Here is a 16233-nt window from a genome sequence, read left to right as displayed (position 1 = left end):
TGGTAGTTTCTCCATGAAATGACAAGTATAACCACCATAAGTTAACAAGCTTTGCTTTTTTAAGGTCCCACACAATACTCTATCTTGTATACATAAATCTGCTTTGATTTTGTACACATGTACCGGTATGCATTACCGGTACTTGTATATCTACAATTTCAAATAGAATGTCTGTAAAAATGCTGATTTTGAGAAAGTTTGTGAAATGAATTGATGTGAATTGAAATGAAAGGAATTTAATTTAATTCAATTGACTTTACTTGAATTGAATTGAATTGAATTGAATTGAATTGAATTGAATTGAATTGAATTGAATTGAATTGAATTGAATTGAATTGAATTGAATTGAATTGAATTGAATCGAATTGAATTGAACTGAATTGAATTTAACGTTTGGTTTACATGGACAGCGGTACTGGAACCGTCCGTGCGGTGCCTGGTAAATCAGTCGGATCGCGGCAAGATCGCATTGGTCTACGTCTCTTCAAATCTCTTCAGGAATCGCAACGCGTTGCCTGACTGTCGGTAACTAGTACATGTACAGTAGTATCGGTACTAATACTGTACTCGCACACAATCGGCCCGGATCGAATGTGTGCAGCTTGACAGTGCTTGTTTTGCTTCGCACTCATTCGCGACGAAGTCGCAAAGCCAAAAAGAGGAGGTGCGAGCTGCGTCAAGTCTGACGTGTCACAAGAATTCAGAGAAATCCATTCAAAATGTCGCTAATAAAGCGACTAACCCTCACCATTCTTGGTGCTCTGCTTCTTGGTGTCATCGTTGAGTCAGCGGAAGAAGGGAAAATCATGAGTGCTCGACTTGAGGTAATTTAGAAGGATAATATAGGGCCAATAATATGAAAAATTGCACCCGGTAGTTCAAGACGATGTCCCACATACTAATAAATGTGTTGGAGATCACGGGATTCTCTCCTGTCTGCTCCTCGCGTAACTAAACTAGATCTAGATCTTTACACAACCCTGTCCCTGTCGCTGTACACAAGTGTAGATCTAAGTCGCGACACGGCATCTGGTCGGGCTACTCCTCGCGATGCCATTCCCGATGCTGACGAGTGATGGGCTAGGGGGGACCTGCTACTCCGCTAGCTAGATCGCCATCGGGGAGATTGAATCCCCCTCCCTGGCTGTTTTTGAGAGTAGGCCTGCCCTAAAATTTACATTGCATTGCATTGCCATTAATATGCATTAGTCTATAATACATTGGCATTTGCCATTGTCAGATTGTTAGATTGCATTGTGCCATTCCATTGCCATTTTAGCTAGACACTCTACGGCATTAAACTTACTGCAATTAGATCTAGTGAATTTCTTTCAACTTCAACTTCATGTCAAGGCCAAGGTTCTTGTTATGGCAGAGCCAGGAATTCCCACATCAGGGTTGGGACCCAATTAGCAGAATTAGGAGCTAGGAGCCAGTTTGGTGATATTATTGTCATGACATACAAATTTGTAGGACATAGATCTAGACTTTCTGCATACATGTATTTAACAGGTACTTTCAGCAGTGATATAGAAATAGAATATATTGTTATTGAATTGGACTCCATGCAACCACCCACCCTACCCCCGGCGGGGGGTGCTGTAACTAGTGATATGGACTAGTCTAGTAACTCGGTATAGGTTGGGGTCGCTGGTGCGGTTATCCCACCCCCAGTTTAAATTGAAAAAAAAAATAGATGAGATATGAAATAAGACCCACCACATTGACATTGAAGTGATATCCTTTTTCTAGAATGTCAAGTGAAGCCTAGATCCCGATGAGTAACCACACATCCAGCAGTAAACAAGAGAAGTGCAAGTGGTTTTAAACTAAAGTGAAATCCAACGATGTCAGATTTATCTTGCAACACCTGTAGGATTGTCTCTGCTGGCTTTATTTTGTGGGCATGATATTCTGTAGATTTTAAATCTGATGTCTTTTTTTCTCAAGTCTATACACATTTTGCCTTTTCCATGTGTATCAAAAATTACCTGATAATTTTGATTGCTGATTTTTTCAATGACCCTCAATATCATCCATGATTTTGAAAGGTGTTAGCAACAATCCTTGTCATGTAACATTGTTTACCTCCAGTTGTCATATCCTAAATGAAAAATTAATTCCCTGTAACATGCTCTATTCTTGTACTTATAAGGCATTTTTAATACTTTTGCAGGAAATTCAGTCTGTGATCTTAGTGCCCTTGCCTTTAGCCCCCTTCAGACCAGCTTAACCCTAGCATAACCCATGAATAGCTTTCCGACTTTAGAAGGGAGAATTCTGGATCACTATAGAGACTGAAAGAGGATGAAATGCAATGAAAATCACTAATATGACCAGTGCAAATATGTTGCTAGCCACCATCAGAGTTGATTTTTTTTTTTTTTTTTTTTTTTTTTTGTTGTAAATATGTGTTTGTCACCTGAACAAGAGGAACATTGCGACTTTGTTGGTGTTTCAATGGTGGTTCAAGGAGAGGGTCTTTCAGATGGGAGTCTCTTGGGGGATCGCTTTTCGGTAGCAGGAAATTACTCCTGGGATTGGAGGGGCAACTTTTGTCAAAAGTTCAAATGGAGTTTCATCACTGATTCAGTTGGAGTTTAGTGGAGGGACTTTCCACACAAAAGAAGCTCAGTGGGTGCACCTTTTGAAATTTGACTAGTATGAAAGGGGTATGAGTCAAATAAAATGTTCATTATAAATAATGTACATGCTGCATGTGTTGATGCCTGTGTATGAGAGTGCAACTGTTTGCATGATGTATGATGTTATCATGGTTTATTTTTCTTTCATTCATTTCTTTTCCCAGAGCTGCACTGGATGACGATTGAATAGGCTTCCTGAAGTGAAGCAGTTCATCAATCAAGATATTCCTTATTAGTATCCTTTGCAGAAATTAGATATTTAGCCACAAAAGAGATAGCCATTCTGCCAACATTTACTGAATACTTAACCACGCTGGAGATATTGCATGTCTCATGCATGCTTCTATTGATATTGGCTGCAATGCACTTCAGGTAACAAAAACATCTTATAGCAACCACAACATGCATATGTATATATGCACAAACACACATGCATGCTCACATAATTTCCTACGCAATCACACATTAAAGGCATAATTTACCATTTGCAGATGAAGCAAAAACCCAGCATTAGTGCTTTAAAATAGTTCTAAAATGTGAGTTAGGGGTAGAAACAACCACTGTAAAGATTTGAATCAGCAAAATTGATGTTAAGTACATGTATTGTTCAATATACAAAATGTGAACAATACTTATAATAAAAATGATTCCAGACTAAACCGTCTATAGTTTCGGTTTATTGAGGAAAATACAGATATCTCCTTATATTTTAGGCTTTATCGCGAAAATTTTATATGATAGGATGTTTTGTGGTACAACAGACCTACACACATAAATGCATTAAACGTCATACAGGACTGTATCTTGAAAAAAAAATTAAATCACTGTTCCCAAAGGTAAACAGAACCTTTAAGTGCTGTTAGATGCACAAAATGTGAACACTAGTTATGATAAAAATGTTTCCAGACTAAACCGTGTACAGTGAACTGTTATGGTTAATTTAGAAAAATACTGATATCTCATTTTATTTCAAGGCTTTTTTTGCAAAAATTGTATATGGGCAATTCCATGGGAATGTGGACATGGCACTAAAATTTCAACTTTATCATATTGCAAAAGAATTACTCATTATGTATTACCCATATATTGAAGTTAAAGAAACTCAAAGAATTATATCAATCGGTCAAATATTTCCCGAGAAACAGCTACAAATGTTGAAGACAATTTTTCAGTCATCCAAATTGCTAAAATGCATGCTTAACTTGATATAATTTTTTTTAATAGAAAAATTCTGCTAGCACTTCAATTAATTTATTTTAAAGAAGCAAATTGGTTCTACTTCTGTCTCCCATGAGGAAATTTTTATGCCACCTTCAAAAAATTCTAATCACCACATGAAAGTTCAGCCCTTGAGCCATGTAACGCGAGTTACCGAAACAAGAAATATTTTTCATTCTGAAGGAAGCAGTGGAGGTAATTTGTTGGGAATCATAATTTTCTAAATTCATCACACCCTGATACTGTACACAGGATGTTGACTTGAATAAACACGGTTATCACATTAAAAAATGTCAATGAAAAGTGTAACGCGAGTTACCATGTAACGCGAGTTACCGGCATGTAACGCGAGTTACCAACTATAAACACAAGTTTCCCCCAACATAAGCAAATTTTATCACTTAATTGAGCTAGATTGTGGTGAAAACAATCAAATGCAGTGCTATACACACTATGCTGGACTGAAACAAAGGAGGGCAGCCTAATAAACTGTGATTAGCATCAAGGCCACTGATCACATGCCACATTGAAGAGTCTAGCCTGGCTTTCACTGCATACTGTACATGTATCCAGCAGTGAATGAGACCATTAGATTTATCTTTTGAATTTCCTGCATCAGTATTACAGAATTTTTATTACAGAATGCTATAAAGCAAAGCAAGTGTTGGTTCTAATCCTTGTTTGGTGGTCTACTGAAGATGACACCTGTCCGGAGATCAGGAGGTTGTGGGTTCGAATCCTGCTCAAGTATGTATGCCCATGATTTTTTGTCATGGCTACTAATAAAACACTAATCAATTCAGAGCTTATTTACGTTGATGTACAGGTAGGGCAATTTGTCAATCAGTTGCAATGAAAACATCTCAACAGAAGAATTTCATGAATTTGAATAATTATGCAGTACCCACTGCATGTTATAAGGATTAGAACCAGCACTTGCTGTCGGGCGAAAGCACGGTGGTCTAGTGGAGATGATACCTGTCCGGTGATCAGGAGGTCGTAAGTTTGAATACTGCTTGAGTATGTAGGCCCATGACTTTTTTATCATGGCTACTACTAAAACACTGATCAATTCAGAGCTTATTTACGTCGATGTAGGGTAATAAGCCAGTTCGTATACACTGTAGCTCATGTACACATTGGTACAAATGACCTTTCTTTTTTCTCAGTTGGTTCGGCACTTCACTTGTTTTCAAAGCAGCATAATGCATAAGCTTGCATGACATAACAATTTATGGAACTTCTGTTCAAAAAAAGAATGAACTTGCATTTAGATCAGGGGATCAGAATACTCCCATCAGTCTATAATTTAGCAGGCATCCATTTCATTGTTTTGTATTGAATGCAGTAACAGCTTATTTCCATTTATATTGCAAAATACCATTCTTGCTGTCAGGTGGATGTGCTGGCAAGCATCATTTAGATAAGGATCGCATGAATAATCATCGCATCACAGATGCTTATGTCAGTGAATTTACAAACCAAAATGCCTGTTCGTACAAATGATCTTTTTTTGTTCATGCACAAAGTGGAATTACGAACTGGTCTTTTTGTCAATCAGTTGCAAAGAAATGTACTAGTTTTCAGTCCTCACAAAGATAGGATTTGAATTTTTGAAAGATTGTAAGCTCTTTCGTAAACTTGTATATAGGGTGTTTGATACTTTTATGTTTTGTTTTAAAAAGACTTTCAACATTTTTCATCTTTACACTCTGAAACTTACAATGTAATAATACACCTATATCATCTAGTATAATCAATCATATTCAAGGTCTCTATGAGGAGTGAAGCTCTTTATTAGTCTTAAACACACTCTTCTATTGGGTTTATTAGTAAAATATTTGTTTAACATTTATTCGTTTTACTATCTACACAAATAAGCATCTCTCAGATTATTCAGCACAAGATTCAGTGCCATCAGAACAATTGTATGTCATTAATTTGTGTCATCCTGTGTTAGTGGACATAATGTAACGCGAGTTACCGTAACGCGAGTTACCGACATAAAGGCTCCCTACATTTTTCCAGGTCATTGTTACTCAACTTTGATATTGTTAATTTATGAGTCCTAACCCACTATCAATTCAAGGTAGGAAAACTTTTATCAAGATTGTCTAGTATGAGGAGACTTTCCAAAAAGAGGTCTTCATAGAATTGACTATGTCCTTTTTGTGTAACGCGAGTTACCGAAATTAAATGATTCAAGAATCCCAACATGTTTGTCCTTTATTTTTCTTTTTGGATTCATTTAGTTGGTGTATGTCTACTTAACCCATGATGAAAAAAGTAACTTGTAGATCCTACCAATTACAAAGATATTGGCACATTATCCCAAAAATGTACCCATTATTTGTAACGCGAGTTACCGTGGAATTGCCCATATGGTAAGGATGTTTTGTGATACAACAGACCTACACATACAGATGTATGCATCAAATATGATATCTTGAACATCTTTTAAATCACTGTTCCCAAAGGTAAACAGGACCTTTAATTATTGTATATATAAGTCCTGTCTGGACACAAACTGTATTTTTAGAGTACCATCATATTCTTGGGACTTTAATGAAGAATGTTGATAGAGCAAAGTACTTCTCTTTTGTGAATCGTAGAATAGTGTGTTTTCTTTCAACTTTTTTTATTTGCCTATGTATAAATATGCAAAATAAAAGAGTAAAAAATGGGTATTCCCAGTCATACAACCCATTAAGAAGACCGTCGTTACCTCAGTGTGCATGTTGTATAATAGTTAAGGATTAAAGGTCGAAACGATTAGGCATTACCGTAGCTGTTTACATGCATCTCCCAACCAGTAATGTTTGTACAGGTTTTCACTTGTGGGAATTTTCTCATACTCAGTCAGGTGGACTGATTAAGTTGGAGCTTCTGCTACTCACAATTCACTGTCATTCATGAGAGGGATGTCACTGACAAACTTTACAAATGTATGCAAATCAGCCATTATGCTCTGTCTATTTCATTCTCCGCAAAGTGTGTGGTAGTTGTAATAATAGTAAATCTAGACCCACCCAAAGGCAAAATATCACAAAGTGAAATTGAAAAGTGAAAATGTTTACACAGACAGTTGAGTGTCATTCTTACTACATGATGTCGTACTTAGCAAACACATTGTTTGTGGAGGGAAGAAAAATCAAAATGGAGTTGAGAGAACTGTCGTAACTTCTTTGCTGTATCCTCACAGCTCTTATTCACAAAGTAATCAGGTCATCTTGAACATGAATTCATGGGCAGATTAGACAGTGAGTTGATGATTTTGTAGTCAAACACCAAAATTAGTCATTGATTTGACCATAATTGAAACTTTTGCATAATATTATTAATATTTCATTAGTGTGTGGATGTACAACATATGACAATAAGAGAGTCAGATCCTTACAGGTAAATGAAATGTTTAACAAGATTGATATGGACAGGTTGTCTTGTTTGATCCAAGTGGGAAGTTATTCCTATGACATCAACAACCTGCACAAAATGTTATCTATCATTAACAGCAATAATAACATCAACACCAACAACAAAGTATCTTGCACCTTGTTTGAAAGTAAGATGGAAACTAGTGCTCTATGCGTACAAGGCATGCTGCAACAAGCACTTGCAAGTTGCATGGATGGCTTATGATAACCTGCCATACTCGACACACTTCCTCATGACTCACAGCAAACATCCTGTCTCTCCATACTCTCCTCTGCAGACTTGCCTTGGGTGATGTTTAGGGAGATGGCCCCATGCCAAATCTTTCATCTATGAGGATCTCCACTTCTAGTATCCCATTTCAGAGATTTCATATTATAAAAGTACAATTGTACATGTATTATCAGTGCACGGTTTCTTTAACCTGTTGAAGACTAGTCCTGAGTATTCTCAGGCAGGTATCTGTGGGAAATGCTTGCTATTAGATAGCAAAATCAGCTGGTTCTCAATGGAAAATAAAGAAACTTTTTCCCAATCAAAGCCTCAAAGCCCAATTACATTTTTTTTTTTCAGTTAACAGTACACATTGTCGTCAGGCAAGTATTTCTAAGTGTTTTTTTTTTTTGCATTCAAAATATGATTTTTCCATACGAATGCAGTCCTTTCATTTGAAATTTTTAGTATGCCTTATGATAATCTCTTTGGGATTGTCAAACCAGAAATGTGCTAAAAGATTCAGCTTCCAGGACTATTGGGGATACTAAACTAAACAACAAAAAAAAGAAAAAAAAAAGAGGAAAACAAAAACAAAACCAAAAAAAAAGCCCAAAAAAGTTGAGGAGGAGTATCAGCAGATCCTTTTCATGATATTTAAGACCATCCTCATTTCTGTCATGAAATAAAATGTCTGCAGTATCTGCATTTAATTTGGTAATGGGAATACTCCACTAACCATGCAGAATCAGCAATTTCTAGAAGTATAAAAGCTAGAATAATTATAATACACGTATGCATAATTACTCATCATCTGCCTGCTCTCTTATCTGCTCTTCTGTGATCTCTTTCCTTCCTCTCCATGCATAAATCTACATGCCATTGTTTACAAGTCACAAATTGAATGCCTCAAATATAACAAAAAAAACATGCGGTGATATCACCATCTCTCCTCATTTGCATAATGTGGTTGCTAACAATATCATGTGAGTAGTGACTGTCATGTCAAATATTCAAACTCTAAAACATAATGACACAGGAAAACTAAATGAATGACTGAGGGTTCTAAATCAAAGATTGCAAGTATTTGAAAAGATTAGCACACCTTCAGCTAGAATGGAAATTTGGGCAGTGAATCAATGAGAAAAAAGTTGGCGCATTGAATTACATTTGATTTTGTGTATGACAAAGTCATGATATTCTAGTATGTCAGGGTCATGTCAAATAACGTCATCAAAGTCCTTTTGTATTCATGAGCTCTTTAGCACTTTTTTTTTCTTTGTAAGTTTTGTCTCAAAGTAAGAGGAAATTCATAGTTGGACATTACACAGAGCAAAAGAACATAGCATAATTGGCTTTTTCACAGCCGAGTGTTGCAGAACTGTCGGAAGAGTTGACACAATTATATCAAATACAATTGTATTTAAAGTTATTCCAATGGCACAGAGAATTATCGTTAAAAAGTGAGAACCGGGTACATGTAGATTGTTCACTGTAATTATGTCACATTTCTTAATATGCTGAATTTGGAAGAATTTTTATTTATTACTTTCTTTTTACACTTCAAGCATATGCTAGATATTGAATGTTGTGAATAATGTGTATATCACTTTAGCACTGACAAGTGCTATCTGTTAGTTTGTGTATCTGTGTACACATTGTACTTGTGGAATCTCTCATTGGACCTTGACCCAAGTGAACCCAGTCATGATGTTGTGTTCAAGGCAGTGCCGGGCGCCAACCCGGACTTGCTTCTTCTGGACGCAGAGGGAAACACTGTGCAGGTATGTCCCAAGCGAGGGCTCCCTTTCTGAGCATACATGTTGCTGTGCCCTTTTACATCCACACCACATGGCGCCATCTGCGTTTCGTTAAAGACTGTTGCCAGTGTAGCCCCAAATAACAAGAATGATAGAACAGTGTAAGGGAATGGTGATGGGATCTTAGGCTTTTTACAGATGTTTAATCAATATCCTGTGTTTTATAAACCTGAGATCTAATGGTACCTTTTGGTTTGTGATTTTGTTTCTTCTTTTTTTTTGGGGGGGGGGGGGGGAGGGGGTATGCAGGAGCACTGCTTAGTGCTAAGTCACTGAATTTTGTTTAAGTTGCTCTGTTTCTCCAATGAGGGTGTTGGGAATTGAAGCAATATCCATAGTTCGTCAGAGGTAGTTTTTATGCATTGCTTTTAATGTATAATTTTTTCAATTGTGTTCCGTGAGCGATGGCTAGGATTACATGATCTGTTTAATGGATCCTTTGAGGCATTTGGTGGAAATAATGTACCATGTCTTTATTACTTGTAAAATAGATTGAGTAATCTGAATTGATCAGTAATCTTAATTAGTTCATGTGAGTTTATTGGTTTTACGATCAACAATATGCAAGTTCCCATCTATTTTTTCCTGGCACAAAACTGGCAAAGTTGAAAAGCTAACGATGGCAGGCAGGGCCATCATGGAGAACTGTGCCTACACATTTGTTGATGAGAGTACCTCAGGCCTATGAAATCATGTTAATATTACACTAACAGTGGCTGGTCATGAGTGCGAAATCTTGCTCCATTCCATGAGCAAATTATTGAACATTGATGCAATTGATGCAAATGACAGCCTCCTACGTGTACAGTATCCCTTTTCACTTGAAAAAAATAACAACATTGTGCAGTGGTACTTTTAAATGTATATCACGTGGTGGTGAGCCTGCGACTAATCAGATAGCTGGAATCTTTTTATGTGTTTTGAAGTGTATTTTGTATTTTGTCTTTTAACTGTGAAGGGAATCTCGTTATAATGAGGGTTTAAAAACTATGAAAAGCATTTTATATCAGGTTTCGCACTACATCGGGGTACTAAAACAATGAAATATACAGACCTGGGACCTACAAAATCACTTTCCTATATGAGAGTTTTGTTATGTTAAAACTGCTTTCCAACCAGGCTTTACTGTACAGTTGACTCCCGTTATAACGAAGTCCTCAAGACTGGCAGTTTTCTTTCGTTATATCGAAATTTCATTATGACCGAACAAATAAACAATAAATACCCATAGGGTGGATACTGCTGAGGCCCGAATTTTTACTTTGTTGTAACCGGAATTTTGTTATAACTGTGTTCGTTATAATGAGAGTGCACTGTATTTGAATTGAATTTTTTTTTTCTTATTATCTTGACAGAGGATTGATCTCTCAAAGATGACAAGGGATCAGCTCAACAACATGATGGTCAATGAGCTGGGTTTCTACAAGAAAGCCAATCTGGGTGAGGATGTTCCAGACGTGAAGAAACCCTACTTGACAAAGAAGGAGTTATAATTCCAGGATTCCCAATCATTTCCATCTTACGTACCATCTTTCACATTTATCTCCCTTCCCCCTCCAATATCACCATAATTTATCACTTTGATGAAGGTCTGGAATGCATTTAAAAATCTGAAATTTTAGTGATTCTATGCCTAAGTAAGTGCTTTCTTGATTCCAGTTTATCATGACTATAATGAACAAATGTGCTGATGCAAATATTTGGCAGCTGCTTGTATGTGAGAAACTAAATATGAAGAACAGAAATTAGGCTATTGCTTGTATTTGAAAGTTTAGAAAGAAAAATATACTTCTCCAAATCTGTATGACTTTTCTTTTCACAAGCTTTGCTCCCATGTCTCCTAACATGAATCTAAAATTTCCAGATCCTCCTTTAAAACTTGATGTTGTCAAAAGTGATTTAGGTTTAATTTGAATCTATCTTTTTTTATTTTTTGTTTATACAGCTGTCACAGTACATGGTGCTTTATCTTTTCTAATTTTCACTTGAATTGGCACTCCTTACTCTTGAAGAACATTTCGAACAATCTGAATATAAATGTTGTATAGTTGTTCACAAAGATTCTTGTGTTTCTACAAAAGTTAACATGAATTGAATGTGAAATTGATTCAGGATATAGGTTGAAATGTGCCACATTGACACAAGCTCATTTCTAATGTATTTTGTGATCAAAAATGCCCTGATTATGTCATTTGATTGTCACTTGTTTAAATGCTTAACTTATTTTGTTGCACATTTACTGGCAGATCACCATCGTACCTCTAGAAAGGGTATTTTTGAGGCATTAAACTACAGCAGTGGATAGATTTGAATTCTGTACTGTTTTGTGCGTGATTAAAAAATTATGATGGAGTGATACAGCTCTATGTGATAAAATTTAAAGAAATCACAGACTTGTAATTGGTGAATATCACATTCTGGTTTACGTCACTAAAGTGCAATGGCAAAGCTTAAATGCACTTGTCAAAATGTGAGAAACGTTGGATGTCTGGAAACATCTCATTTTTGTTTTTGTTTTTGATTTGATAATGTGCCTCAGGCGTGCCCTCTAAATTTGTCACAATTACGCTGTAGTTTCTAAGATACTTATCGTGCTTTGGACACCAATCGTTGTACAAGACACCATTGATGTCACTGCCACCTGCGATTTTGATGCTGCCTACGCAAACTTTTCACCCAAAAGTCGTAGACAGTTGATGTGGATGAGCTCCAGGCAGAGGGCAGTGATATTTTTGGTTTGCCTTCATCGTTTGGTGAAGCCTTCGGTAATGATGTACTGTAAGAACTTGTCGAGAAGAAAATACAATTTTTGCCTATTGACAAGGTACTTTGAGTGTCTTTCGCATTCCTTCTCCCTCAGAAGAAAAAGGAAGGTCTGCATTACTGTTGCATATCACTTTATGGTTGGCTTCCTACACATGAGCAACATGTATTGTGTGTTTGTGTATGTGTGTGTGTGATATGTGTGTGTGTGTGTGTGTGTGTGTGTGTGTGTGTGTGTGTGTGTGTGTGTGTGTGTGTGTGTTAATGATTATCAATGAAGGCTTGTGGCTGATGATTTGACAATAGCATTCTACTTGGACACCATGTGTACATGTTATATGTATATATATATATATATATATATATATATATATATATATATATGAAGAGTTTGTTTGCAAAAACCGATAAGTCCATTTTTGAAGATTTTGAAGTACGGTCTCTGTCATAAAGTACAAAATGATACCTTTTAAATGATATATTGTTCACTACATATAAAGGTATATTTTTGAAGTTATGGTCAAAAGAAGCAAAAATATTCTTATTATTCTCTTTATTTTTCTTGACCTTTAATTGCAAATATCTCCATTTGACAAATATGGACTTATCGGTTTTTGCAAACAAACTCTTCATATATATATATATATATATATATATATATATATATATATATGTATTATATCTATATATCTATCTATCTATATATATATATATATATATATTATATATATCTCTCTCTCTCTATATATATATATATATATATATATATATCTATACACAGTTGTATATACTTGTATTATCATGTACATGTAATTAAATTAACATGTATTCATATAACGCCTAAGTAGATCCTTGTCATTTGATTGGTTGTTTGACATTGATCATTCAGCCCATTTCACTATGACATCATCATCCGTGCAATTGTGGATCCATTTACCATGCACTTTTGGATCCATATGAATTGCTCAATTGCACGCATCTGAGAGCCCGGCACACTACACATGTAAAATGCTTGCATTTGCAGTGTGTTCATGTATGCGACAGCACGCTAGCATATGGCGCTCAGTGAGCACTCTCTCAATCTCAGATCCCACACATTCTCTCTTGTTTCTACATTCATAAAACATCAAATGACAAAGATTTATTTTTTGATATATAAAACATAATAAATGTTTTCATTCCTGCAATGGACAGAATATTTCATTCGGTGAAAGATAAAATTATTGATCCATTCAACTCGGCTGCGCCTCATTGAATGGATCATTTCATCTTTCACCTCGTGAAATATTCTGTCCATTGCACTCATAAACAGTTATTATTTGTATGATATATGCGTGTATGTGTGTGGACAGTTTGGAAAATCACATTTTGTTTCCATTTTTCATGCTCTCTTGTAATTTGTGTTGAAAATTGAACCAATGCACAGCACTTTTGCATTTCAATAGTACCATGAGATGGCACAATTTCCCCAATCTATTTTTCCTCGCCCACATCACACTACAGAATAATGATAGTCTTTATTTTCGATTACATATGTTTACTTGCTACAGTTATGTGGTATACAGGGTCACTGTCTCACACTGTATAAGGATTTTGACAATTTTTGATTTGAAGGATTTTTCATGGATAATATGAAGTTGCATAACTTCTTTTTTTTAATAGATTTGACCCCCAATTTCAATCCTGATGAAATAGGGTAAAACCCAGAGAAGTCCAGACAGTGGCAGCAGACTCCTGGAGGCTAATCAACAGAGAGATAAACAAATGTAATTCCGAGATACTGGTTGTCGGCATTGAAATACAGGCCATGCAATGCATAGGAAGTTAATTTCGAGCTTTCTTTTTTTTTTTGACGCTTTTTATAGCCTTTATTCAGACCAATCAACATTGTTACATTGTAGTGACACAAAATATCTATATTACACTGTTTGACGGACAACAAAAAGGTTTTGTACAAAATATAGATTAAACATTAATAAATTGTACACACTTGACATGATTCAGTCACCAGTCTGAATAAAGATTTTATCTAAAACAAATACAAGAAACATGAGAGGTGATGGAATTACAAAATCTTTAAAATATAATCTATTCACCAGTTATGAACATCATGAGAACTAATATCTCTCTGGGTCTTAGGCAAGTGGAGATTCATAACCAGATAATATTTGATTAAGCTTTAATAATGACGATCAGAGAAAAAGAACCAGTATATGGAGCGGGCAAAGCAAAAACTTTCTAAGAGCGATTTTCCTTGTATTGCGCCATCTATCGTTGCCGTACGGAAACGCAAGATAATGCTAGTTCCCAGGAAAATCCAAGGAGGTACACAGATGAGCTCACCCCTTAGTGCCTCGTAGGGAAAACCCCTACACAACAGTGTCAAACAAACAAGGACGCAACAAAAGATACATTTTGCTATGTTTACAGTTGGTTTTGCCTATCACAATTATTTCTAATTTCTTGTAGATAAAAGATGAATTCATATCGTTTTGGCATGACAATTGGATTGATCTAAATTCGTCAGGGTGTACATGCACCGTCGTTTGATAAGTCGCATGCACACACAAACACATACCAAAATTGAAAACACACACAAAAATAACATACAATATAGTGATATGGAGTGTTAAAGACGGCGGATGTTTCACGAACCCTTCCGTCTATCCTCCTCCATTCTTTATTTTATATTTCTTTATTATTACAGACGACAATAATTATGAAAGTTGATTCGATAAATTTCATACCCGCTTCGCTTTTTAATGGTAAGGAGAAACCAGTCTTGACACGCATAAAGCGCGAGACCCACAATTCTGTCTCCTGTCGCAACACTTGGGTTCTACAACTTCACAATGATGCAATCAGCTTCACGATGGAGTAATGATGACGCCATTTTCTAAAGGTGACATTAAACGTTCTGTTTGACACAGAGGTATATTTAATTAACTTAGTTATCATAGTTACATCCAACTCCTGAAATATCAGCTTGATGCAATCATGACTATTGCATGAACAATATTGTGTCTTTAGCTTAGCAGATTTCATACGTAATAGGGAAATAACAAGAAGGTTAAGACAAAAAGGTATACGAATGTGTTTGTACATTTCCATGACAGAATGATGGATAATTTGTCATGCATGTCTGTCGCAATACACGTGTAGTCGATGAAATATCGTTCCAAAAGTAACGCAAACAGGGGTATGCTATGGGCATTCGACGGTAAGCAACGCCTGTGTCGTGTATGGTATAATGTCGACATAGCTACCGTAATAAATCATGCAGAGTAGACTTACGTCACCTTATTTTCAGTCTGTAATTGCCAAGATTTCGACTTTTTTTTTGTTTTCTTCAGGGCTTGAAATACATTTTTCATACATCATTCATTCCATTTTGCAAGGAACGAAATCGAGACAAAATCATACTGAAGGACGAAAACAGCATTAAAGTCTTAAAGATTAACATTAACACAAACGACATGTAACGCTTCTATTAGCATCAAGGCAACCTCTTAGATTTACGTTGGATTACAGTAGGTATATACTGTGAACTCAAAGTCCGACAATGAAGTTGGGCACATTATAGAATATTCAAATGAAGTACACTAGCTCCCTTGTTTTATGACAGCGGGAAGGTGTACTGTTTGGCGGTGTAGTGTCTTTTGTTTGTCAGACCTCTCCCTAACGAGAAACGCAACACAACAAAACGGCATTCACTTAATATCCTATCACATTGCACCAACACTTCCAAGATACCAACACATTCAGAAGCACTTCAACAAAGAAAACCCAGTTCATAACAGATTGTATTTTCTCTAAATCCTCCTGGCTAATTCATCTAATCACATTTATAGTGAATGCTGCCTCCAGCATGTAAGGGAAGCCCCAAACAACCCTCCACACCGTCCTGCTTGAACAATATACTCTCTGAAATAATCATTCACGACTCCCCAAACGACCCAAACAACCCTCCACACCGTCCCGCTTGAACAATATACAGGGGCGGATCCGGGGAGGACCGCAACCAGCGCACGCCCCCCCCTTTATTTTTTGTTGAAACAAAAGAAATAAAACGAAAAAAATGGGGGGAGGGGTGCGTGCGCTCCCTCCTTTAATTTTGTAAACGCGCCCCCTCTTTACGAAAT

General features: G+C 36.3%; 1 protein-coding gene across 1 annotated transcript; it reads left to right on the top strand.

Annotated features, from left to right (window-relative positions):
• The first annotated feature begins 664 nt into the window (after positions 1-664).
• On the top strand, positions 665-10869 carry LOC139741977 (selenoprotein M-like). The gene is made up of 4 exons (XM_071652544.1): positions 665-824; positions 2810-2880; positions 9214-9292; positions 10684-10869. Exons 1-4 carry the CDS (start codon positions 720-722, stop codon positions 10819-10821), a joined length of 393 nt encoding a protein of 130 aa, XP_071508645.1. The 5' UTR covers positions 665-719; the 3' UTR covers positions 10822-10869.
• Positions 10870-16233: the final 5364 nt, after the last annotated feature.

The sequence above is a fragment of the Diadema antillarum genome, unplaced genomic scaffold (assembly GCF_040938485.1).
Source record: "Diadema antillarum isolate AM-2024a unplaced genomic scaffold, OU_Dant_1.0 scf00000032, whole genome shotgun sequence".
In the NCBI taxonomy this organism is placed as follows: Eukaryota; Metazoa; Echinodermata; class Echinoidea; order Diadematoida; family Diadematidae; genus Diadema; species Diadema antillarum.
This window is presented reverse-complemented; position numbering and strand designations above follow the sequence as displayed.